Below are 26,763 nucleotides of genomic sequence, written 5' to 3'. Positions count from 1 at the left end.
ACATACGTCACTACTCGCCACACACAGAAACACAATCTTTACTTTACCAAGGCTGTTTCTGCTTCATCTGTTCTCTAAGTAAATTTCTTATTATATCAGAAATGTGATCATGCTTAAACACTCGTCTAACATTTGGCAGCTAGTACAGTATTTTCTTTTTTTTTTTCCTACCAGCTGATTCATTTACAGTGGTGCTTGAAAGTCTGTGAAGCCTTTACAGTTTGCTATATTTCCACATAAATATGATCTCAAACAACATCAGATTTTTGCACAAGTCCTTAAAGTAGATAAAGAGAACCCAGTTAAACAAAAAAGACACAAATAATATACTTGGGCATTTGTTTATTGATAAAATTATCCAATAGTACATATTTGTCAGCGTAAAAGTATGTGAACCTCTAGGATTATAATAATAATAATAATAATAATAATAATAATGTCATCACTGTATGTTTCCATACAAAAATCAGTCTCTGCATTTGACCCATCCACCACCAGGTGGTGCAGTGGGCAGCTATTGGGGGTGCCCCGGGGGCATTTTGGGGATGAAGTGTGCTGCCCAGAGACACCACGCGGTATGCAGTGACCGGGGATTGAGCCTGGGACTTTCAGGTCCCAAGCCGGCTGCCCTGCCTCTACACCATCTTGGCCCCCATAGTAGCAGTTAAATTGAAGGTGAAATTAGTCTGGTGTTTTCAACCAATAGGATGCTGATCAGGTGTGAGTGGGCACCCTGTTTGGTTTAAAGAACAAGGATCTATCAAACTCTGCTCTTCACAACGTGTTTGTGGAAGTGTATCATGGCAGGAACAAAAGAGATTTCTGAGGACCTCAGAAAAAGAGTTGTTGATGCTCATCAGGATGGAAAAGGTTACAAAACCATCTCTACAGAGTTTGGACTCCAGCAATCCACAGACACAGAGCATTGTTACCCTCCCCAGGAGTGGTGGACCAATTCAATTCAGTTTATTTATATAGCACATACTTTTGCCATTCACAAATATGTAATATTGGCCATTTTCCTTAATAAATAAATGACAAAGTATAATATTTTTGTCTCATTTGTTTAACTGGGTTCTCTTTATCTACTTTTAAGACTTGTGTGAAAATCTGATGATGTTTTAGTTTATTTTTATGCAAAAATGTAGACGATTACAAAGGCTTCACAAACTTACAAGAATCACTGTAATGTATTTTATGAGACAGAACATTAAAAAAAATATATAAAACACATAAGAACAGTCTGAAATAAGTTTCTGGATGTATTAATTTAAGCAGTTCTCCTGTGTTTCAGACATATGCTCTTATTTGTTTGCTTAGGGAACTGATTTACTGGTTTTCCACTTGCTCTTCCCTCTCGTTTCCATGCTGTCGCAGGGCCACAGAAACTGCAGGACAATGCTTTAGTGTGATGGAGTACCGTATGAAGTGTGTTAGTGTAGGTTGGGAAGAGATCTGCTTGAGACAGAGTGAGAAAAAGGTTGGTCACACCTGGCTGCAGGTGAAGTGCTTGAGGTCCATTTATTAAGACAGACAGACAAGCTGAAGTGGGTGCTCATCGATATGCTCTGTTGAAAAAGACACATGTACAACATGAATACTGACACACAAAACATGCATCAACACTCCGGCATGCAAAAAAGAACTGCACCATGTACTGGTTCGGTGGACTGAAGATCTGTGGGAAATAATCACAATCACCCTCTCATTGTTTCCCTTGTGTGGCTCATTTACACAAATAATGACAAGCAAACTTTGATTAAAAAAAATAATTTTATATATATACATATATATATATATATATATATATTTTTATATATATATATATTCATATATATATATATATATTCATATATTCAAAATAAATAAAAAGTAAACACTTAGCAAGGAGATTAACAAAGATGAGCCTTGTTGTATACCCTGAGGTCGACAGTATAAACTCCCAGATGTGTACATGTCTGCTTGAATGACTGACATTTACACCCTTTAAATAAACACCTCTGATGGACTGTTTGACAGGCTTTAGCTGCTTTAGCAGGATTTATTCTCGAAAGATTTAAAATCTTTACCATCTGCATACTGTTTACAGCACAGGAGGATACATGTGCGTCGAGGTGTAGGCAGTGTTTTGTAAAGCGAGTGTATTTTAGGCTGTTGCTGTACTTTGAAAATGTAGGTGAAGAAAACAAAGCCACACTGTCTGTTTTCTTGCACTCCTACATGACTATATACCAATAAAAAAAATTGTTTTTGTTTGTTTGTTTTGTCTAATTAGCAAACACGGTGCGTAGTTGTTCATTTTAACAATGGCCATCTGTGCAGTTCAACTTTCAATTTTGCTTTAAGTTGACGTTGCTTTCCAAACACAGCAGAAATGCAGCTCTGTCACGCTCTGTCCAAACACACCACATCCACATTTTGCTTTCTGTCTCTAATTTTTTGCTCATTAAACTGATTTCTACATCAGAGTGATGCAAAGTTGATCTGTGTTAACGCAAGGAATCCTTTAAGTCATTAGCAAAGAGTATTAATGAGTCTAACGCTTCGAAGCCCCCCACAGACTAAAGAGTGTGTGATGTAGAGGGGATGAGGGCACTAATTCTCCAAAGTGCCCTAATAAATAGCGGATTAGCAAAGCCTTCCATTAGCCAAAGCCTTGATGATGCTAAGCTAATGTACTTTAGCTAAACTAACGCAATGGAGCTAAAGTATTAGATAGCATGACCACTATGATTTGGATGTGGAGTCCGGATAATGTTTTTCATGGAAGATGAATGGCATATTCAGCTCAGCTATACATGGAGGAATAGATTCTTGTGACATTACATTCTTCATGTAAATCACGTTTCACTTTACCTCACATACCCTAAGGCATGCATGTGCTTAAACATTAGGTTACTGCTGGATTGAGAATGAATCTTGGCTCTTTGATTTTAAGAACAATGACCATGATTAAGCAGCATACTGAGATTCAGTTAAGTTTAATCATATATTGTTACAATTTAATTAATTTCTCAAAATTGTGGATTTGTACAATGCACTGTTAGGTTGAAACTACTTTGGCTTCAACTCATTAATCATCCACATCAATGACCAGAAAAAAAAGAGACTAATTTATCCCCTTTGGCTTTTGCTAAGAAAAAAATAATAATTTATTACATGTTTTGACTGTCAAAAACACAGTTTTGCTTCACATAATTAAAGCAGCTACCTACACTTTAAAGCAATAATTCAGATCTTTTTGATGTGGAGTTTCTTGCCTGTATTTAAGCATTCTATCAATTTCACATTGCAATGTTTTTTTTTTTTTAACCCAGAATTTTGTAGGTTTGAATGTTCGTTGAGCGGTAGCACCTAGCTGTAGCAGTTCCAGTGCAGCCTGGGGAACGTTTAACAGGAGTATTAGGTGATTACTTTTTGGGGGGGGGGGGGGTTATGTAGTGCGAAAATAATGTGCTATGTGTTATCATTGTATGTTCCCATACAATGGTAAAATTAGTTCTCTGCATTTAACTCATCGCACATGTGGAGTAGTGGGGCAGAGGTTCGAGAAGGTGAGCCTGTGATTGGAAGATCGCTGGTTCAACTCTCATTAGCGACAACATTAAAATGTGGGTGGGATAGGTGAAGCACTCACACCTGTCTCCACCCACATTTGCCCCACTCTGGGCCCTTGAGCAAGGCCATTAACCCCCATTATCTGCTCCCCTGGGCACCCTAGTTAGCAGCTCTCTGCTCCACACAGAGGGCTGTGGTACCTTAGTGGTCTGTGGTTGCGTCAGGAAGGGCATTTGGCGTAAAAACAATTGCCAAGTCTTCGTGGGATGTTGCTGTGGCAATCCCTGAAGAAGGGAGCAGCCGAAAGAAAAAAAAACAACTAATCACACCTGAGATACACCCAGGTGGAGCAGTGGGCAGCTATCTAAGTGCCCAAGGAGCAATTGGGAATTGGACGTCTTGCTCAGGGACACCACAACATGTGGGAATGGCGGTGAGTCAAACAATGGCTTTCTGGTCCCAAGTCGGCTGCCCTGCCTCTACCCCGTCTTGGCCCCTATGAAGTTGAAACACGGCAACAAAAGCTACTTATGGGACAGATCTGGTTGGCAGGCCACAGACTGATGAAGTCTTCCAGATGAAAGACAAAACGTTTCTCCCTTAAAGAAACTGGTCCAGATGAAACGATTGAACTTTTTTTGTTATCTACCTGGATGATTGAGCCTACAAACCTTTTTTTTTTTTTTTTTATTAAAAATTATTATACAAGAGCATGGCAGCATGATGACGCAGTTGGTAGAGCTTCTGCCTCTCAGCGAGCAGGTCGCCCCGGTCCAAATCCCGGCCGGGGTCCTTTCTGGGAGGAGTTTGCATGTTCTCTCTGTGCATGCACAGGTTTTCCCCGTGTACTCCAGCTTCCCCACACAGACCAAAACATGCATGTTAGGTTGACTGGTAACTCTAAATTGTGCCTAGGTGTGAGTGAGAGAGTGAATGGTTATTTCTCATTTGTCTCTGTGACCCTGTGATGGACTGGAGACCTGTCCAGGGTGTCCCCTGCCTCTTGCACAGCGATGGCTGGACATGGGCACCAGTGGCACCAGCAACCCCGGTGACCCGAAAAGGAAGAAGCGCGTAAAGATAATGGATGGATGGCTACATAAGAGCATTCTAGTTTAAATAAGATAATGTTCACTTGAAGTGCTATGACAATTTGTCAAATATATGTAGTTATATGGTGATGTACATCTTTAGAAAAAAAAAATCAGTCATGCTTTAACTTGCATTCATTATTTAAACACACTAAATAAAATTTAAAAAAAAATGTTGACCATACTTTGCATAATTAAAACAGGCAAACGCGCAACATACACAGTTTTGTGTTTTTAGCCTGAACAGCATTTTGATCAGCTGCAGTTATTTTAAAAAACGCTGTAGAGAAACACTTCAATTTAACGGAGAACTTGGTAAAAATATTTTAATCAACCACATTGAGATCAAACTCATTTGGGTTCTTTTGTTCAGCCCATCTCATTTAAGAGTCGCTGCCTTGTTGCACAGCTTTAATGTTGTTGTTTTTTCTTACATGCATGAACACATATAATGTTTTATTCTGCCTGTCTCAGCACCATACGTCTGTCTCCCCAAGCTCTTTCTTGTAGACATTTTGTTTGTTTGTTTTACTTTCTGTTCTTATTTCTTTCTTTTAGCTTTATTTCTGCTCTGTCAACAGAAAAGTCCCCGTGGCATTAAACAGTCTGAATGTGAGCTTTGCAGTGTTTATTATACATCACATTTGCACAATGTGTGTAGGTGTGTGTTTTCCACTTTATATTAAAAGGGGTTTTGACTACATTCGGTATCATCCAGTGTATCTGTGACAATGCTTTTGTCTCCTAGAAGTTAAATCTAAAATCAAACACTCCTAATACTGAAAGTCACAGTGAAGACTATGAGAAGACATGAGTGAAAGAGAGATAGAGATGGATGAAGGATGGATAGAAGTAACAAAGGCGCGAAGGCAACGTGTAGGTGGTCATTGGTTTAAACCTATGAACTGAAAAATAAATACATAAAGTGAAAAGTGTTGACAGATACAAAGATTAATGTAATAACACAATGTCAGAAGTTTGTGTTACCATGAGCAAAAACAAGAAACGAGGGGGGAAAAGTGGACTGGTGAAGATGGTGAAAATTAAAGGTCTGTAGGTGTAAAAGAAAAAAAAGTGACGAAGGGGGTGTTTAAACAGAGGTGGCAGAGGAGACATGACTTCAAACTGAGGACAGCACATTGCATCCTGTGGTGCTGTAAGGCAATTAAAATGAAAATCACGGCAAGACTGTGGCTATGAAATGATTGGGACTGAAAGGTAAGCGCTCAAAGGGGCTATTTTGGACAAGAAGTGAGATAACAGGAGAGAGGGGTGGAGGTGTTTTGGAGGCCCGAGAGGCAGGGGAAGGTAGACCACAATGCCTTGGTGCTGAGGAAGGTTCAGGCAGCAGAGCACAAACAACCGGAAGATTGATGATAATCTCTGGCAAGAAGATGGCATGATTTATTCAAGCTTCATTTTCTGTTTCAACATTGCATGGTTACTTTGGACTTTTATAAATTTGTTGCATTTATATACATGGATGCTTTTGTTTGCAGTCATTATATTGCATTATTAAAACATGTATTTTTATTCTATAATAATGAAAATGAATTGTTCCAGCTCTGGTTCTGTGCCTATTTTTATATGTATTACTTCCAGCTCATCTCTAAATAACCTGGAGAATGATACTTGTGAGTACAACTTTAGGTTTAAAACAAACAATGAATCTGTATGAAAACAATATCTTAATAAAAATGCCCTGCCTTTTTAATTTAATGTTGTCGTGCGTTGATTTGTAGAAAATGAGTCCTGACAGTTTGAGTTTAATGCAGCTCGACTTGTTTGATTCTTAAGATATGTTTGTTTTCCTCATTCAAGGAGCTTTCAAAACTGAAAGAGGTGATGGATGCACCCTTATGATTCTTTTTATTTTTATTTTTTACTATTTTTTTAGGTCAACTTTAATATTTTAGGTGTTGATTGTCATATCTCTGCCGCTTGGTTTCTGACACGGAGGTGATTGTGTAATGATGTTACTTTTGCATTGTCCAACGTTCCTTGTGCTCCAGTTCATTATAGGGCACACTTTAGTTTTGTATTAGTTACTTTTAGGAGTCTTGATGACATGGCATCAACTTTCTTGACTGAACTTTTCAACCCTCACACTCCAGCCAGAACACTGAGCTCTAAAAATCAAAAGTGAGAAAGCCTTTTGCTGATGTTTCCTTACTTGTGAAAAGTGTATTTTCACATAAGACCTACCCATTGTTGATCATTTTAACAAAGTAAACAACAGTACTTTTATTCACCGACTTTATGTCTTGGTTAGGTCTGATACTGTGGGTTTTATCATAGAACATCAGTTTGTTTACTTTATTCCTATTGAATTATTTCCATGGAAATTATACTTTTGTTTTAATACATAATGTTTGCAGCTTTTATACTTTGCATATTAACTGATCAACTGAGATATGGTCCAAATGGGCAATAAATCACCTTGATGCATTTTGCCTAGAAATGTTTACCAAAAACATATTCTTTTTGGTTTAACGCAGGATTGAAAGGTTTAATAAACACATTGTTCTTCTGTCTTTGTTTCCCTCCATCCAGCCTGTGAGCTGATGAATCGGGGCATCCTGGCACTGGTTAGCTCAATTGGCTGCATGTCGGCGGGCAGCCTTCAAACCTTGGCCGACGCCATGCACATCCCCCATCTCTTTGTCCAGCGTTCCCCGGTGGGAACTCCCCGTTCTGCCTGCCCACCCACCAGTCGTATTCCCGGAGCAGATGACTACACCCTGATGGTCCGCCCTCCAGTTTATCTCAATGAGGTCATCATGCAAGTGGTGTCTGAGTACAGCTGGCAGAAGTTTGTCCTTTTCTACGATTCAGATTTTGGTGAGGCAATACTTTTTTTTTCTGTTTGTCTTTTGCTATTTTTTAATAACCTCTTTCCTATGAAACCAATACAAGTAAAAACTTATGCAACAAAATTAGTCTGATCTATAGAGGTGGCGTTGCATGAATGATTTAATTTGCTTGATATAAAATTGTCAGCTTTTCCTCAGCATGACCAGAATTTTTTTTTTTAAATATATTAAAGTCATAGCACCTTATTAGGGACTGCCTAGAAAGGCATCCACCTATTATTATCCACCTGGAAAGGGTCTTGCTCTTCCTTTAACTCTAATGCAGCCCGAACTGCAATGTGTACCCCCACAAATATTATATCAAAACAACGGGCTTGGCACCGTGATATGTGCTATTACTTTTATTGGTGTTTCAAGTTACCATGGCGATGTCATTTGCAAACAAAGATGCCATTTTTCTCATTGAAACAAACTATAAATCAGCCATTTTTAGAGATATTAAGCAAAATTTTGGTGTGGTGGTAGCTTAGAGCAATGACCCATAAATACTGAATTAAAAAAAATAAAAAAATCAAGATGGTGACGAAAGCTAAATTGATGTGGCTTTAACTCAGCCTTTTTTGCACATATAGAGCTGAAATTGGGTTTGGTTATAGCTGAGAATGTTCTCCATCGCATACTGAATCCAAATCAAAACTCCAAGATGGCCACAATAGCTTAAAAAAACAGAAATACTATAAGTAATTATTTTTTTTTTTTTTCCCACATTGAGCTGAAATTTGGCGTGGTGGTAGCTGAGAGCAAACCCCAAAACATCATACTCCATCCATCCATTTTCTTTACCCCTTTATTCCATTTTGGGTCACGGGGGTCGCCGGTGCCCATGTCCAGCAATCACTGTGCGAGGGGCGGGGTACACCCTGGATGGGTCGCAAGTCCATCACAGGGCCACATAGAGACAAACGAGACAAACAACCATTCGCTCTCTCACTCACACCTAGGGACAATTTAGAGTTACAAATCAGCCTAACATGCATGTTTTTGGCCTGTGGGAGGAAACCGGAGTACCCGGAGAAAACCCACGCATGCACGGAGAGAACATGCAAACTCCACCCAGAAAGGCCCCCGGACCGGGATTTGAACCAGGGACCTGCTCGCTGAGAGGCAGCAGCTCTACCAGTTGCGCCACCGTGCTGCCAACATCATACTGTCAAATCAAAATTTAAAAAAGGCCACAATGTGGGAGTCTCCATAATGTTTCTCCAGGAACTTTCTAGTTCTTGTTGCACTCCTTGTTCCAAGCATACCTGACAACATGGCCTGGGACTTGTATCTGAAACACACAGGCAAAATGCATGCAGCTTTATTCCAGCATCACATCAGTTTGCCTGCTTGTGTGGATTTCTCATTTGCCATCCCTTTTCTCTCTCCCTCTCTCTTTCCAGATCATTAACTCTAACATTAGACTAGAGACATCTTATGTCCCTTTTATACTGTGGCACTTGCAGTAATTTATAGCTTTCCGCTGCACAATATCGTTTTGCTGTGTTCCTACTGGGTGCAGCATGCAGACCTGTTCACAGCATGTTAATATGTTTATGCATGAGGTTTGATCCTTGTTTTGCATGTTGGCTCTTTTCTAAGCTTCACTGTTCTGACTGCTTCATTGCAACTGGATTTGATCACAACTTTTTACACAATTATAAACAAGAGAGGACATAAAAGCTTTGCATATGTGTACAGTTACCATTGCACTATGGGCATTTCCATTTTGAACAAATTATACAATTATGAAGGGAAATCTGTGCAGAGGATAATAATGATGAAAGTAAATGTTCACCTCCAGTTTCTAAAGCATGCTTTTGGGATCCGTATCCATCCTCACAAACTGAGTTGGGATTTGCAATCACATTTTTCTTCTGAGAACAAGAAAATGTGCCTGTTTGTGCAAGAGTTTAGCACGTCTGCAGATGTGGATACACTGACAGGTGACAACTCCGAAATATATTGGGTCTGTTTGTGTTTTCACGTCACCTTGTGAGCTTCAGCTCAGCTTGCTTGGAAACCTGTCTTTGATGGAGGTAGAAAACAGTACCTAGTCCCAGCAACAGTCTGGGGAAAAAAAAAAAAAAAAGTGAGAGCGGATGCTTGAGTTGAGGCAAAACATGCCATGCAAAAAGCAGCATTTGAGTCATGCAGGTGAGAACACTGCTGTGGCAGTGCTCCTAATGGGTGGAAGCTTTTCAACACTTTCCATTTTGGATCTCACTTGAATGACTGATTTAAGTGTAGGTGCTTTGCCGTCTAATGGAAAACACTAAATGTAACATCTCTCAAAGGTGGGAGGACAGAAGTATAGCACACCTATAAAGTTTGAGCTCAAACCAGTGTAATAGTTTTCGGTCTATAGTGATTCTGTGTAGATTTACTCCTCATAGCCATAATAGAGCTCTATTTCACTCATTGCAGTCAATTAACACAATTAATGTGTTGTATGCATTGATCTCCAATGGGATCTCAGCAGTGGAATTGTTTTGCAATGTTTTCTCCTGACTGAACTTCAATCTTTCAGACATTAAAGCTTTTTATCTGAATATTGAATGCCTTATGTCCTCTAAAAGTAACTAGGGAGCCTTACCAGGCTGCTTATATTGGATGAATATTGACTTGCTGCTAATGTGGCCCTTCTGGAAATGCTGGTGTCACTACTTGGATGTCAGCATAATAAATGTTTGATTAAATCAACCCCAAGCTCCAGTTGATTGAAAATAAACATATCCAGGTAATTTTTTTCATTGTGGAAAATACAAGCATATAATCACACTTGGATGTGTGGTAGGAACTGCAGTCTCTGTATGTCAATTTGTTCATGTGATGTGCATAATGTGTGTGTATATATATATATATATATATATATATATATATATATATATATATATATATATATATATATATATGGATTCACGCAGGTGTCACAGGTATAATCGCATGTCCACATGGAATTATTTCCTTATACACTATCTTAGTTATATTTTGGGGGCAAAATGCCTTTGTTTTAGTGCCACTTGTGTATTGCTTTGTCTCAATTCAAATTAATAGTTCACCACTTAAAATTTCTAAACTGAATTTACACACCAAACGTGAACTAATTCACATTCATCAGTTTTTACCATGATATGATTTTCAAGAAAAAAGAAGAAATAGTCTGTGTCAGTCAGTTATGTTTCAGGTCTCCATCTTCTACTGCCTATTTCGTAGTCAGGTTGCCGAGGCAACAGGTCCAGGAGAAACCCAGACATCTTTCTCCCCAGCAACACTCCAGCTCCTCCTGGGGGACCCTGAGGCATTCCCAGGCAAAAGAGGATACACAATCCCCTTCAACGAGTTCTGAGTTTACCCCAGGGCCTCTTACTAGTGGGATGTGCACAGCCACCTTCAATCAGAGGCATCTAGGAGGCATCCTAATTAATTGCCTGAACTTCCTCAACTGATTATTTTCTATGCGAAGGAGCAGCAGCTCTACTACGAGCTCCCACCCTCATCAGGGGTACAGATGAAGCTCTACATACAATTTCAGTTTTGATAGTTTTAACACTGTCATCGGTTTTATAGTTTATTTAGAACTGGTGTCTGCAACCTGTGGCTCTTTGGTCCCTCTGCAGCGGCTCTTTCAAGCTTTGACTAAAACAGACATAAAACTGAATTTTATTAGTTATACAAACAAAAACAAAAGGACTAGTTCAAACAGTTTTCCTGCCATTTCTTTTGCAAATATGAACACTGCAGCGAGTACAAGGAGTAAAACATACTTTAACTTGATGCTTTATTTCTTTATATGAAGAACTGTCTGCATAGTAGATATTATTATTATTATTATTTTAAGATGGTAAAAACAGATCCCCTCCCTTTACAAGATTCTGGTCTTTTACTAAATATAGACATCTGTTTTATCCCGGTTCTTGCCAGCTTGCCTTCCACAGAAGTGGCATGCTGATAATACACAAACATAGACACTCCTATCTTTGTGAAAACACATTTTTGATGAAATGCATGTCCATTCTCTATGTTCTAAATCAGGAGTCTGCAACCTTTACGATCAAAAGAGCCATTTTTACGCCTACATTCACTACATTAAAACATGTCCAGAGCCGCAACAACCTGCTACAACTGTGGTTATAAACTTGTGGCCCATGAGCCACTTTAGGTTTGCTGGAGGGAGCTTTTGTGGCCAGTAGGGGTGACGTTATAAAGCAAAACATATCTAATGATTTTTAACATTTATTAAAGTTCTTGTAACTACAACAACTGGGTAAGTGTTAGTTTTGATCTGAATCAATCAGTTTAGATATTCTGTAACCTCCAGCAGCATTTATTCATCTGTCTTTCTTTGCCTAGACAACATAACATTGCAAGGTTCTATTATGCAGCGTAAGGCGAGCCTCTTTACAACTGCTGTCTTATTCCTGACAGATCTATTCATGCATGCTGACAAAACATTTTCAATCTGACCTTAACTGTATCTAATCAAGTGTGAAAGAGGGAACACCTTTTGTTCATGGCAACACAACCTTCACTGAACTTATTCAATTCAGAAACTGGCCTCTGAATTTTAGCTCACTAATAATATCTGCACATAAACAGAAATGCACTCAAATAGTTGTAACCCACTTAAATCCTTCAATCTCTCTGCTCTGATTCATCACTTGGATCCTGTGGGGTTTTGGGTTTTGCCAGTGATGTTCTCTCAGCCACAGAAGGCTCTTTAAAGATAGCACCGTGTTTCCCTAATGACCTCACCCTCTGTTTGAGAATAGTAAGGAGAAACAAGAGAGCACAGGAACGAGAAAATGACTGAGCAGAATAGAGAAGGCGACAAAGATGGTCTTTTAAGATGAGAGCAAAGTTCCCAGAAGGCCTCGTCTCTCTAGAAGGAGTTCTTTAGAGAACAGACAGTCGAGTGTGTCTTCTCAAATGAAGGTACAGTGCTACTGTCCCAGTCCCTATTTTCAGCTCTACTGATGCATCCCGGACACTGAGAACATATGTTTTCACTCCATCCCATTCTGTTCGTCTTCTTTCAATTTATCCCACTGTTTTTTCTTCACTTTCCTCAACTTAAATGTGTAGCTTTTACTTTTTTGTGTGTTTTTGAGTGTCCTCTTATTTTCTTTTCTAAAAAACCTGAGCTACTTTGAAAAAATGACTGGTAGTTGATGTTACCAGCTGAGTGACCTTGACTGAACCAAAGAAACAGTGACTGCACAGAGTAAATGCAGGAGGTGGTACTTACTGGTAATAACTGATTAATATTTTAGCTAAGGACAGAAGGATAATGGATGAATAGGTTTAGACAGTTTTACATTATTTAGTTTAACAATTATTTAGTTTAAAAATATTGAAATGTTTATAGCTTAGACAAAGCATCAACACTTCTATAATTTATAATGTACAGGATGAGTAATACAGCTGAGGGCAAATAAAAATAAAATATGCACTAAATGCATACATGTTTCAAACATAAAACAGTTATCATTAGTACTTTGCATAAAATGGGCGTTTATTTATTAGACTACACATGAGCAGTCAAAGAAAAAGAAAAAAAAAAATAAAAATCAGGCCAAATTTTAAATGTCAGGGTGTCACTTTAAAAAAAAGTAAAAGTAAAGCTCCAGAGCCCATTTGATCTCTCTGTGGGCTTCATGTAGAACATCAAAGTAAAGAAGGAGATCAGGAAAATCTTTGGTAGATTTCTGAGATTTTCCTTCCCTGGATAAAGAAATCCATAAGGCAAAATGTATTAGTAGTATTATTTATTCATCACGTTCCCTTACTACGGAAAACATTCTCCAAACCATTGTTGAACATATTCAGACACCTCAGACGTGCAATATTCATATAAAGTGTCTCTAATGAAGCTGCAATTCACAATTTCAATTACATGTATTTTATTACATTAACTTATTAAGGGGGAAACTAAAAATAGGTCATACAAAACAAAGAAAATATACCATAAGTGTACTGGAAAAGAGTCAGAAACCAGTTTTTTTTTTTTTTTTTTTTTTTTTTTTTGTCAAGAGCTAAATGGATGGTTGTAAAAATATTGGCTGATTAAAATGCTTTAAACTCTGTTTGCTATCTTAACTTAGTTTACCTGAGTTTGATAAAGAGTAAGATTTACACGAGGAGGTTGTCTAACTTTAAGTAGGTTTTTCAGAAACAGACAAAAAGCAAAGGCAGATAAATAAATAAATACAATGGATTGTGAATGTAAAAGATAAAACATAAGCAGTAAAGCTGGTGAGAGCTATAGGAATGCAGATTTGAGGCATAGCAGAATTGGTTGGTTAGTGTAAAAGGGAGGAAGGGAAATGACACAAAAAAAATCAATTGTAGTGAAAACCTCTAAGCCCCTGATCTGTTACTTTATTCATGTTTTGGCTCAGTTGGTAGAGCTGTTGCCTCTCATTGAGACAGTCAATGAATCAAATCCCAGCCTGGGACCATTCTGGGTGGAGTTTGCATGTTCTCTCCGTGCATGCGTGGTTTTCTCCGGGTTCTCCAGTTTCCTCATGCAGACCAAAAACATGCCTGTTAGGATGATTGGTAACTCTAAATTGTCTCCAGATGTTGTTTGTCTCTGTGTGCCTATGATGGACTGGCAACCTGTAATGCTTGTCACCCCTCCTCTCGCACAGTGACTGCTGGATATGGACACCAGTGACTGAAAAAGTAAAAGTGGGTAAAAATGATGGATGGATATTTTCCTGTCTCTGATGTTTCTTTTGGCAGCCTTTTGTTAAATTTAACAAATTCAAATTCAAATAAAAAAATAATTTATTAATCCCAAAGGGAAATTATTTGTTGTTGTAACTCGTTATCCTCATTTCATTAAGAGATGTTATAGACACTGATGGCTGTAGACAAGAAGGATCTCTTGTAAAGGTCCATTCCACAGTGGATCCTAAGAAACAGGCTGCAGATGCCGTCTGATCCGTCCACTCAGACTCGGCTGGCCTCTCGGTTCCCCCGGGCTGTAGGACCACCTGAAAGTCGGGCAGAACTCCTCCCAGAGCGCTGGCCTCTCCTCCCATCAGTCTGCTGAGCTCCTCGTCGCTGCGGACAGCCAACTGTAGGTGCCGAGGGACGATCCTGTCATTCCGCTGTCATGAGCTGTGTTTCTGCTAGTTCCAGGATCTCAGTGGTCAGGCACTTGAGCACAGCTGGCAGGTAGATGAGAATGCATCCACAGAACATCCTTTTCAACCCTTCTGAGATTTGTGGCTGTAGTTGAGATGTTATTTGAGCTTTTGAGATGTGAATCAGCTGCTTCTGGTTGTAGAAAACTGCCTTGTTGCCATGGTTACGCATCATAACAAATGTCTAAAAGTAAAAAACTGTTTCAGTAAAAATCCTTCCAGCTGCACAGCATCCGATACCAGAGGAAACAATCATCCAAAAAATGTGATTTACATCCAGAAAAAGAGGAATTAAAGTTTCCAAAAGCAAAATCTCAGAATGAAAGTAACAGAGCTGCTCCAACATGCAGCAACCTTGAGCGGCGCAATTCTGGAACACAATACAATACAAAATACATACAAAATAAGGAGAATCTTGTTACAGAAGAAAGTATGCATTTTTGTTGTTCATGCTATCAAATGATACACTTTATTACAAACTATGAATCTAAAAATTAAACATCTCATCAGCAAAGTTTTGAAATGTGAAGCCCTAACTCATGGCCTTTTCTAAAGGCCTTCTCTTACTCTGCTCCTGTAACCTGGAACACTTCACAAAAAGATCTGAAGCGGTCGACTTTCAATTCAATTCAGTTTATTTATATAGCGCCAAATCACAACAAAGTTGTCTCAGGGCACTTTACAGGAACATTCACATACATAAAAGCCAATTCGTAAAGTTCTCTATCTAAGGAATCCAGCAGACATGTTGAATCTTGGCTTTGTTGCAGTCTCCCATCCTGAGCAAGCACAGTGGCAACAGTGGAAAGGAAAAACTCCCTTTTAAAAGGAAGAAACCTCCAGCAGAACCAGGCTCAGGACAAGCGGCCATCTGCTTTGACCGGCTGGTTTGAGAGGACAGGAAGGAGAGACAGACGAACATAGAATGGTAGGTCCAGATATAGGTCCAGGTGTATCTGAAAGACAAAATAAACACATGTTAAGGATAGAAAACATAATTACAAATACAAAACAGGCTGAGCAGAGTAAGTAAAGACAATAGCAGAGTGAAAAAGTGTGGTCAGTTTGTCCTCCAGCATTCTAAGCTTATAGCAGCATAACTAAGGGACAGCTCAGGAAACCCAAGCCGACCCTAACTATAGGATTTAGCAAAAAGGAAAATCTTAAGCCTAGTTTTAGAACTGGATAATGTGTCAGCCTCACAGACAGAGATTGGAAGTTGGTTCCACAAGAGAGGAGCCTGATGACTGAAGGATCTTCCTCCCATTCTGCTTTTGTAAACTCTAGGAACCACAAGTAAACCTGCAGCCTGAGAGCGAAATGCTCTGTTGGGAAAATATGGAACAATAAGGTCTGTAATATAAGATGGAGCTAGGTTGTTGAGAGCTTTGTAGGTTAGAAGTAAGATTTTGAATTCTATTCTGGATTTGACAAGGAGCCAATGGAGAGAAACTAAAACTGGAGAAATATGATCTCTCCTACCAACTCCAGTTAAGACTCTGGCAGCAGCATTTTGGATCAGCTGACGACGTTTTAAAGACGTATTTGGACACCCAGATAATAAACCATTGCAATAGTCCAGTCTAGACGTGACAAATGCATTGACCAGTTTTTCTGCGTCATTTTTAGATAACATGTTTTTAATTTTAGTGATATTACGGAGATGGAAGAAGGCAGTTCTAGAATAGAATAGAATAGAATAGAATAGAATAGAAACAGCCTTTATTGTCCCACGGATGGGAAATTCAAGTGTAACAGCAGCAACAGCAGCAACAGATAAAAAGATAAAAATATTTCACACAAAAGTTCCTAAATGTTAATAAACAATACACTATACTGTAGAGTCTAACAGCTGCTGGGAGGAAGGACCTGCGGTAACGCTCCTTTGTGCATTTAGGATGCAGTAATCTGTCACTGAACGAGCAGTCCTGTTCAGCAACAGCTGAACTAGTTAAGAAAGTTTTTAATGTGGGGGATAAAAGACATGTCCTGATCAAAAATAACACAAAGATTTTTAACATTAGAGCTGGAGGACAGATTAATGCCATCCAAGGAGGGAGAAAGACTGAAAAATTCATTCCTAAGGTGCTCAGGTCAAAAAACCAAAACCTCAGTCTTGTCTGTGTTCTCTTAAGGATTTTAAACAATTAAGTTCATTGCAAAAATCAATGAAGACACTTTTATTATTTTAACCCCATTTCATAATGTAGCTTGTTTTTATTTTGTTTTATATCACTACTTTTATTTACTTTACTCTTATGATGGTTTGTTGTTTTTTGTACCTCATCTGTGGTTTTGCTTAAAATCCTTTTACTCTTGAACTTGAGCCCTCATGACTCAATGAGACTAACCTGTACAGATAAAGGTTGAAAATGGGTCAAATAATCCAGTTTATTCCACTATCCACAACCAATGAAATATACATTTTGCTTCTTTTTTTTTCTCAGCCTACCAAGACATCATATGATTATTATCCTCTCAAATCCAAAATGTAAAGTAATTTCAACTTTGATCAAATTTAACATCGTGGACTGTTCCAAGGAAAGTTGTGATCGTTTTTCACTGCTATGTCACACTGCTGTGGACTGACTAAAAACAAAAGCAAGTCCACAAAAAAAAAAATTAAAAAAAATACCCACTTCCATCATTTACCAATATATAATGTTAATTGTGGGTGATAACCCCAGCATGTTTGATTTAGGCAAAATTAACATAAATTTAAAATTCATTAGTAAAACATTCAAAAGGCACTACTATGATTGTAAAAACAGCACACTATATAGGAGAGCCAGGATAAAATAGTAACATAAAAGTGAAAGCAAAAATAGTGTGTGTGTGGCGGTTGCGGGGGTGGGGTGGGGTGTGGATTAGACACTTTTGAAAGGCAGACCGGATTGTGTGCAGCGAGATAGAAGTGTGATGCAGCTGGAGACAATTTTAAGAGATAGTAAAGGTCATGCACACCTAAAATGTGCTAAGCTTTTTATAATGTATAAAGTGTTGGATTTTCACAAGAGTTGAACTCTCCGTTGGGAATCCACGTGAAGCTGGAGGAGGGGTATAAAATACAAAAAAGATATTAAAAAAAGCATCAAACTAAGAAAAAGAAAAGAACAATAAATCAAAAGAGAGGTGAGAGGACAAACGTATAACCAAAAAAGAAGATTCTGAGAACTGCAGGCATATTTTTTTCCCCCTTTATAGCCCGGAATATCATTTTTTCTCCTCAAAATGGAGATAAACTCACAGGACCACATTCGATTCTGCTTTCTCCGTCTGGGCTCTTAAACATATTCTGACACAGTTTCAGTTAAGAAAGTAAGTCATTTGACCTAAGCTCACAAAATGCCATGCTTTCTATTTTTCAGAATAAATCCATATTTTTAAAGAAAATGCAACCTGTAAGCCTTGCTACAGTGAAGTTGCCTGAGGCAAGGATAAAGCTCGCCAGCAGTAAATGTTGAAAGGAAAGACAGAGTAAAGAGACTATTGACCTAACACCAGAACAAGTACAGATGTCTTGAGGTGCTGCCATTATTTTCACAACTTTTGTTTTACTACCAAATTACTGTACATGTAGATAAACAACATTTTTCATTTAAGAATAAAATATGTATAAGCTTATGTGGTTTTTAGTTGTTTAATATCATAAAAATAGTTAATGCTGAAGGGCGACCTCTTATAGCACAACTGGGATATTTTAAAGCGGCATTTACAAAATGTAGAATATTTTTCATTTCATTCATTCAGTTAAAAGAAACAACAGAAACAAAACTAATCCAATAAAAAGAAAAACATTGAATGAAAAGGGTGCAGAAAGAAGAAGACAATTCTTATAATATCTGTCCTGTATTTAAAATTATGAAAACATAACTACAAAGTATAAACAAACAAGAATAATACAATAGACAATGGATAAAAATCATTATGAATGGCTTACTGTATTTTTTTCTTCTTCTTCTTTTCATCTCTTTACCATTGTCAAAACACTTTTTTTTATATATAATTGTAATAAAAGTATAGGCTGTTCAAATTTTAATTTACCCTGTACCTTGACAGCCACACATGCTTTGAAAATAGTCTTTCTCTGGCAATAAATGTTTGAAAGAGGGGATACAAGGTACAAGGTCTTACTTACCCCATCTCTCCTTCAGAATGTCAGCATGGATTCCATGGCAGCAAGGAACTCACATTTTGACAATACAATGAGCAATCAACCACTTCCAGCCAGAATGCAGGAACCAATCACTGGAAGAGTCAAGGCACCAAGGAGCTCAACCAATATGGATGGATGGACCTAAAGTCAATATTGCTTTAAGCAAAGTTTTCATCCACCTGTCGTGTAGATTAAGGTGTAAACAAAGCAGATAAGGTAGGAAGGAGAACCCCCCACAACTCTGAAATCAAGTGCAATGTAACAGAGGAAAATGTTAGTATTTTCTGAATTATTAAAGTGTGAAAAGTGTTCAAGTCAGGGGGAAAAAGTCAGGGAGAGCAGAGGAACAGAGACGTTCTGCCAAACAGCTTGAGAGCTGCACAGGCTGAATCTCATTCGCAGACATTTGATGTTTTACTCTCTCCAAACCCTCCAGGGAGCATCACACATGTCTGTCCATTTTCTTTCTTCATGGTGCAAAGTTCTTATACTGTAGATTTGGTCTTCTCCTTTAGCATCCTTTCTGCATTCTTTGTACAATAATACATGACAACAGTTTTACTTTTGGTAATTTTTTTTTTATTATGTTTGAAAAAAAATGTACATTTTTCTTAAGCTGGTTCCAGTGGTTTGAAACTTCACACAAAAATACAATACGTATGTTTTAATTTGTTGGTTTTATTAGACTGGAACTGTCTTTGCATCCTTTAAAAGCCCAGAAAGAATGTTCAACAACTGCAAAGGGGTAAAGAAATGACTGGTCAATGCTATTTTACAGAAAATATTTTATTTAAATTACTTTTGGAATACATAGAACCTAACACTAAATCTTATAGTGCTGATCTTTGGTGTTAAATCAGCATACTGCTGATCTTCGGTGTTAAATCATCATGCTGCTGATCTCAAGCTGCTATACTCATTCATTCATTCATACCTATCAGCTCACCACATCATGTTTGGGCTGTTGTTGTAAGCTGTATTTTTTTTTACATTATTAACGTTTAGCATATATCTTAGATCTTTTAGCATACTGTTTGGTATTTATTTAGCATGGAGCTTAGTGTATATCTTAGATCCTTATTTACAGTTTCTTTTTATACTTTGTTTTGCTATTTTGGGGTGTAACTGGGACCCTGTGTACATAATTTTGTTCCACCTCATGTACCACATGTGATGGAAAAGACAGTAAAGTTAACTTTAACTTAAATTGATCCACATTATATAAAACAAAAAGTCTGCCCCTTGAATAACACGGTAGATTTTACACTCTATTAAAATAAGATTTGACGCCAAAGTGTTGGGGGTTTTGAAAGAAAAGCCAAGGAAAAAGAGATGGATGAGAAGGAAGCGAGCAGTGTTCATTTGTGAGCCCAGTGTACATCTGAGCAGGTTCATACTTCCAGGTGAAATCCCTGCATGCCATTAGCTGCTACACTACATTAACTCTAGCTTTTTACTCTGAGCCAGGGACTTGGAGAATAGATAGGAAAGAAAGGAATAAGGATAAACTTACAAGGCTGAGACATTGTTTCTTATATTATGCAAGCCTTTACAAACGTTCCAATTTTTTGGAGAGTTTCTATTAAAATTATATAATCAATGGATATCTTAATAGTTGTAGATGCTCTTTAAGCAATCTCAATTAGGAGAAAAAGTCTGACTAGATTGACAAGTCAATGACTGAACATGGACAAGATGGATATCTGCTGTCTTAGGCAATTTCTAACTGTTATAGTGATACATGCAAACATTTACACTGCTGTTAGTTTTGGATTACAATATTTATATTGAAACTTATAGCAATTTTTGTTAATACCAATAAACCCATCTAAATATGACAGTGGACGTCATGTCTCTAGTAACAAAGACATATAGGTTGAGTGAAGGGACCTGAAACAGTGTGGGGATGGACAATATGTCTTTCAAGAGACACAGAAGGAGTGGTTAAGTGAGGTGACAGTGCTCAAGGGGGTAAAAGTAATTTGAAATGATGGGTGGTCATGGTGTTAATGGACCAATACTGTTTCCCAAAAGGATAAGTTGGTTGCCTGTGTGGGCAAGGATGGTAGCAATTTTACCCACCTTTTTATCCACTATCTTGTCCTAAAGCACCTTGATGGAAAATGTCTTGAAGTCAATGATCCGCTCAGCAGTAGGGCGGTACATGTTTAATCCTCGTCCTTTGAAAAATGAGAATGCAGAAATTCAGCCAAACTTTGATGTTAAGAACAAGGAGGGTTATTGACTGAGAAGGTGTAAAGTTAGACATGGTTGTGTTTGCATTTATAATCCATTGCCTTTTTGACAAATCAGAAGTCATGAAAATTTCCAACTTTATAACATTTTTTTGACTCAATACTTTGTTAAAGATGTCAAAACTTTTGTCTTCTGTTGTATAATAAAACTAAATGTATTTACACTCCCTTAGTTTCATCTTGTTAACTACTGGCATTATACTTGTTGCATTTATTTAAAAAAAGTGCTTTTTTTTCATTAGATGGTGTATTTTTGTCTGTGCTGCTATTAATCTGTGCATACCTGTAAAATAAAATTGAACTGGAGCAAAACATAATTCAACGTATAACATATTCAAGCTTATGCTACTCAACTCAAGGTCTTCCTGACATTGTTAGCATCTGTGACCATTGTGCATATGTGTGCATAGAATTTTGTTTTCAGAATTAATAGGATTCCACCATGTCTCTCCTTATTTTATAATTTTGAACCTCCATATTTTGGCCTTGATGAAATCGTTCTATCATCAAAGCACTCTGGCTGTTAACAACTTTAATCAATCCAGTTAATTGCTCATATGTGACACTGGCTGTGACGACAGTGTCATCCATTTTCCATATCAAATGGATCATTAGATTTACATACTGAAGCTTAGCACTCAGACACACGCTCTCTCTTTCTGACATCATTAGCTGTGGCCTCAACCAAAGTGCTTTAATTAGGATTACCTTGACTTGCAATGTAGCTCATTAAAAGCAGATGAGTAGTTGTAAAAATACCAACACCCACATTCTGGTTATGTTATAATGAAAAAAAATAACTTTTATAACAGGTAATTATAGCGTTTGGTGCTTTAATGATAAAAATTAATCATTCCATGAGTTATAATTTAGTGCAGATATATTCATCTCAAATTTGTAGTTTTAGCAGATTCACAGGCTTTTTTATTATTAGCAATTATAATACGCTGAACAAAAAATATAAATGCAACACATTTTCATTAACTGATCTCAAAGATCTAAGACTTTTACTTTGTACACAAAAGGTTATTTTTTTTCCTCTCAAATATTGTCCACTAATTTGTGTAAATCTGCATTAGTGATCACTTCTCCTTTACTGAGATAATCCATCCACCTCACAGGTGTGGCATATCAAGATGATGATTAGAGAGAATGATTATTGTATAGGTGTGCCTTAGGCTGGCCACAATAAAAAGCCTTTCTAAATTGTACAGTTTTCTAACACAGTACAATGTCACAGATGTTGCAAGTTTTGACTGAGTGTGCAATTGGCATGACAAACTTCAGGCATGCCTATCAGAGCTGTTGCCCATGAATTGAATGTTCATTTCTCTACTATAAGTCATCTCCAAAGGCATTTCAGAGATTTTGGCAGTTCTTCCAACTGTTCTCACAACTACAGACCACATGCAACCACATCAACCCAGAACCTCCACATCCAGCATCTTCACCACCAAGATCATCCCAGATCAGCCCCACGTACAGCTGCTGCAACATTCTGCATAACCAAATATTTTCTGCACAAACTCTCTGAGGGAAGCTCATCTGCATGTTCGTCGTTCTCATTGGGCTCTCCACCTGACTGCAGCTCGTCATTGTAACCAACTTGAGTGGGAAAATCATCACATTTGATGGCATAAGTCACATAGGAGACGTGTTCTCTTCACAGATGAATCCCAATCTTCATTGTACAGGGCAGAGAGCAGACTCTGTCTATGGTGTCATGTGGGTGAGTGGTTTGCTGATGTCAACATTGTGAACATAGCAGCCCATGGTGGCTGTGGCGTTGTTGTGTGATAAAACTGAAAATTTTAGAGTGGTCTTTTATTGTGGCCAGCCTAAAGCGCACCTGTGCAATAACCATGCTGTCTAATCAGCATCTTGACATGCCACACCTGTGAGGCGGATGGATTTGTCTTGACAAAGGAGAAGTGATCACTAATAAAGATTTACACAAATTTGTGAAGAGAAGCAGCCGTATTGTGCACATAGAAAATGTCTTAGATCATTGATTTCAGCTCATGAAAAATGGGAGCAAAAACACACATGTTAAACTTATATTTTTGTTCCATGTACGTACATTTTAAATGCAAATTAAAACAGACATCAAACAGTTAACATTGACAATTAATTTGTATAGTTAAACAGTTTGAAGTGCACACGTTTATGCTCTTGACTCAAAGCCATGCTAAATTATGGTTCTTTTAATTTGATAAAACGTATTCAAAAATATAGATTTTGAAAGGCTTTACAGGACAAAGCAGCATGCTAGCTCATGTGCAGAAATGCAACTTAATGAGACTGCAAGAAAAATGAAGATTTTGACTTTGAAATCATCTTATACTGCAACATTGCACATCTGCAACCACTGCTGCTGGTTGCTGAGAAAGTGCCTCCTGCTTTGCTTCACATAACATGGGAACGATACAACAAAGACAAGTTGTGCATGCTGGGAATAATGCAGGAGCTATTCTAAGAGGACAAACAAACAAGTTATTGTTAACCCTCTTAACAAAATTGACTTTACAGCAGCATAGTGTGAATTTTCTTTTGAAAACACTTTTTTAACCTTCTTTTTTTTGGTTAAATATCAATCACTGTCAATTAATCGTCAAGGTGCAACTGGTATTGTGCAGTTGTCAGTATTTGTGTGATATTTTGATTAGAAAACTTTAAAGAAGGTATTGATCAGTGTGCTTTTAAGAGGCAGACACAAAAGGGAAAATTATGTATTTTTTTTAATATTTTTAATTGTCTGAAAAGCCTTCTTGACAGCTGGATAAATAAACCTCTGTTTAACTAGCGGGTGCTGGGGGGTGGGGGTATTTATTCAATGTGACGAGAATAGAGCAAGCCTTTGTCTCACCTCTATAGCCAGAAATCCCAACAGTCATTCTGTGACTCTACATCATTCATCAGATGTTTTGTACCAAACTGTCTGAAGAAATGAAAGCATTGATGAATACAGCCATTAAAATTGTGAACCACATTTGTTCAGACTCAACCCTAAAGCACTGGCTTTTTAAAATATTACTACAGGACCAGGGTGCTCTATATTTGGACCAAGTTCAGTCCAAGTTCACACATGATAAGTCCATGACCCACTTTTTTGTGCTTGTCTGTGTATGTGTGTGACAAGTCAAACCACTTAAACCCATTCAACCTGCAGCTCCAACCTGAAATACAAATATAAGAGATAATTGAAAAACTGAATGCTTGCTGAGAGAATCTGGAACTGTTCCTGGCTGCAACCAGTAATAGTGTTGCTGAAAGGTCTGGCAGTCAACTTCAATACGTATTTTGACAACTTTAAAGTCCCAGAGCACCCACAGCTGAATGTGCACACCTGATCAGTTTCCATGACACTGGAATCTATCAAGCTGAACCGAAGGCCAGTTGTGCCTGTTATCAGTGAAGGTGCGATCCAGCTGGAGCTAGTACAGATGGAACTGCGGATGATTCCAATCAAGAACAAGAGGCATAACATTTTATTTGTAAACTCCCTATAATAACCTCTTTTAAAATATAATGTTTTAAACACAGTATTTTGAAGGCGATGTGAGGTTAGTGTCTAGTCCAAGGACACTTAGTGAAGCCCCCAATATTTTAAATGAAATACAACAACACTGACCAAAAGCCATGCCTAAGGGCCTGTTTTTAGAACGCCTCATGTCTTCAAGTTCTAAACAGACATTTATGTAATTCTAATAAATTAAGTGTGTTGACAATTAGAGTTCTACGTCAGATTAGCAAGATGGATGTAAATTAAATGCAATATATCTAGAAAAAGCAAAGCATAACTGTAAACAAGAGCTGATGAATTAGGATATTTTCTTGAACTACTCATGCAGAGAGACTACACATTAGTTGTGACAGAGGAAATGGTACAAACTTGTCAGCAGTTTTCTTCATACTTTGTATTTTTCTATGGACACTATATATATATATATATATATATATATATATATATATATAATTTTTTAATTTTTTTTTCCCCAGTACTTGTTTATCTCTTCGCAAATGTCAGTGAAGCATTAGACCCAACCCGTGTTTTGTATTTGTTTTATTCCAGATATTCGTGGAATCGAGGACTTTCTGGACCGTACCTCACAGCAGGGAATGGATGTCTCTCTTCAGAAGGTGGAATCCAACATCAACATGATGATCACAAGTCTGTTCAGAACGATGCGTGTGGAGGAGCTGCATCGCTACAGGGACACGCTACGGAGAGCAGTATTGTTCATGAGCCCAGCTACTGCCAAAGCTTTCATCACTGAGGTAAGTCACTTTTTTCTTCTTCAGTTAAAAGGTGGACAACACAATTATTGGTAGGTTAAGCACTACTCAGTGTGTAAATAACATGATAATCAGGTATTTTTCAAATCCTACTAGACAGGAAATAATCAGAAATTTAATTATATAAATTAGATATAAAATATAAACATTTTATCATTTCCATACTTTTCTTGAAAAACTACTGCTTCAGGTAAAATACAGCCAGTTTGAATTTTTATAAGCTGCTGGTCTTTGTCTGAACCACATTACCTAACATAAGGGGGAATTCTCCTTTTAAGTTCACTTAAATAACAGTGGTAAAGCCCTTGAACCTTCCAGGGAATGTGAAAATAGCTCCGAGTTTGTATCTAGTCTTCTGATCTTTTTCACTTTGCTTAGTATGATTAAAATTAGAAGAGATTATATAAATTTACTCTTCAATAATTTCATTTATTGTCCCACCTTGCACATGTTCCAACCACCTCCCTTTAACATCTACAAATTTGAAACCAAACACCTATCTCTCTCATGTATCTCCATCTACCATTATGCTCTTTATCTTTGTAGAAGACAATTAGAGGAGTTCCTCTGCTCTTATGCATAAATGATATGGAGGTCATGGATGAAAGCAATAGGCTGCAGCATTAGTTATGAATTCACAATGTGTAGTGGTAGGATGGGGTCTAATCCCATGTGTCATGTTCTCATCTCAGTTTAATTAAAAGTGACCTCGGAAAGAGCAATCACAATCTAATTTGGTTGGAGGCGTGACAGGAAGAGGGTGAAAAATGAGGTGTTATTTTGTGATTGTGAGTATGCTCGTGTCAGTGTTTGTGTGTGTTTTTGTATAGCTGTGTCTTAGCCTTTAAGTGAGTCAGGGAACCACAATGAAGCTATGCTGTTTTTGACCATTTAGGTGGTTCTTGACATGTTGTCATATGGTTTTGCATATCCTGCAAAAAATATTCACATGCCATTTGAAGGGATTTCAAGGTTCAAAGTTCTTTATTGTTATTTGCATCACATGTGGTACATGAGGTGGAACGGAATTGTGTATTCAAAGTCCCAGTTAAACTCAAAAATGGCAAAAATATAAAGTCTAAAGAAAAAGGATTAGGATCTAAGGTATACTTTGAGATAAACTATGTAGATTTGAACCGGGGCAACCTCCTCGATGAGAGGCAGGAGCTCTACCAATTGTGCTTCTGTGCTGCCCTGCTAAACACTTAATAATGTAAAATAATATGGTATATGAAACAAATTGAATCGTCAGCACCCATGAAAATATATATATTTTAAAGCAATATCAAGATAACAACAAAAAAGGTTGAATCATGTCATCTGGACTTCGTTTTTTTTGTTAAAAATAAATGTTTCGCCCCTCATCCAAGAGGCTTCGTCAGTCTGAGGCCTAGCCAT

The 26,763-nt window shown here is 37.7% G+C and overlaps 1 protein-coding gene across 1 annotated transcript in view; it reads left to right on the top strand.

Annotated features, from left to right (window-relative positions):
- Positions 1–26,763, top strand: part of grid2 (glutamate receptor, ionotropic, delta 2) — a 724,936-nt gene that overhangs the window by 457,420 nt on the left and 240,753 nt on the right. Inside the window, exons 3-4 of the mRNA XM_037680996.1 lie at positions 7,203–7,490; positions 25,142–25,347. Coding sequence (XP_037536924.1) covers positions 7,203–7,490; positions 25,142–25,347 — 494 coding nt within the window. The remainder of the gene's footprint in view (positions 1–7,202; positions 7,491–25,141; positions 25,348–26,763) is intronic.

The sequence above is a fragment of the Nematolebias whitei genome, chromosome 8, assembly GCF_014905685.2.
Source record: "Nematolebias whitei isolate Nwh7 chromosome 8, NemWhi1, whole genome shotgun sequence".
NCBI lineage: Eukaryota > Metazoa > Chordata > Actinopteri > Cyprinodontiformes > Rivulidae > Nematolebias > Nematolebias whitei.
The sequence above is the reverse complement of the archived record's forward strand: the minus strand, read 5'-3'. Positions and strand labels throughout refer to the sequence as shown.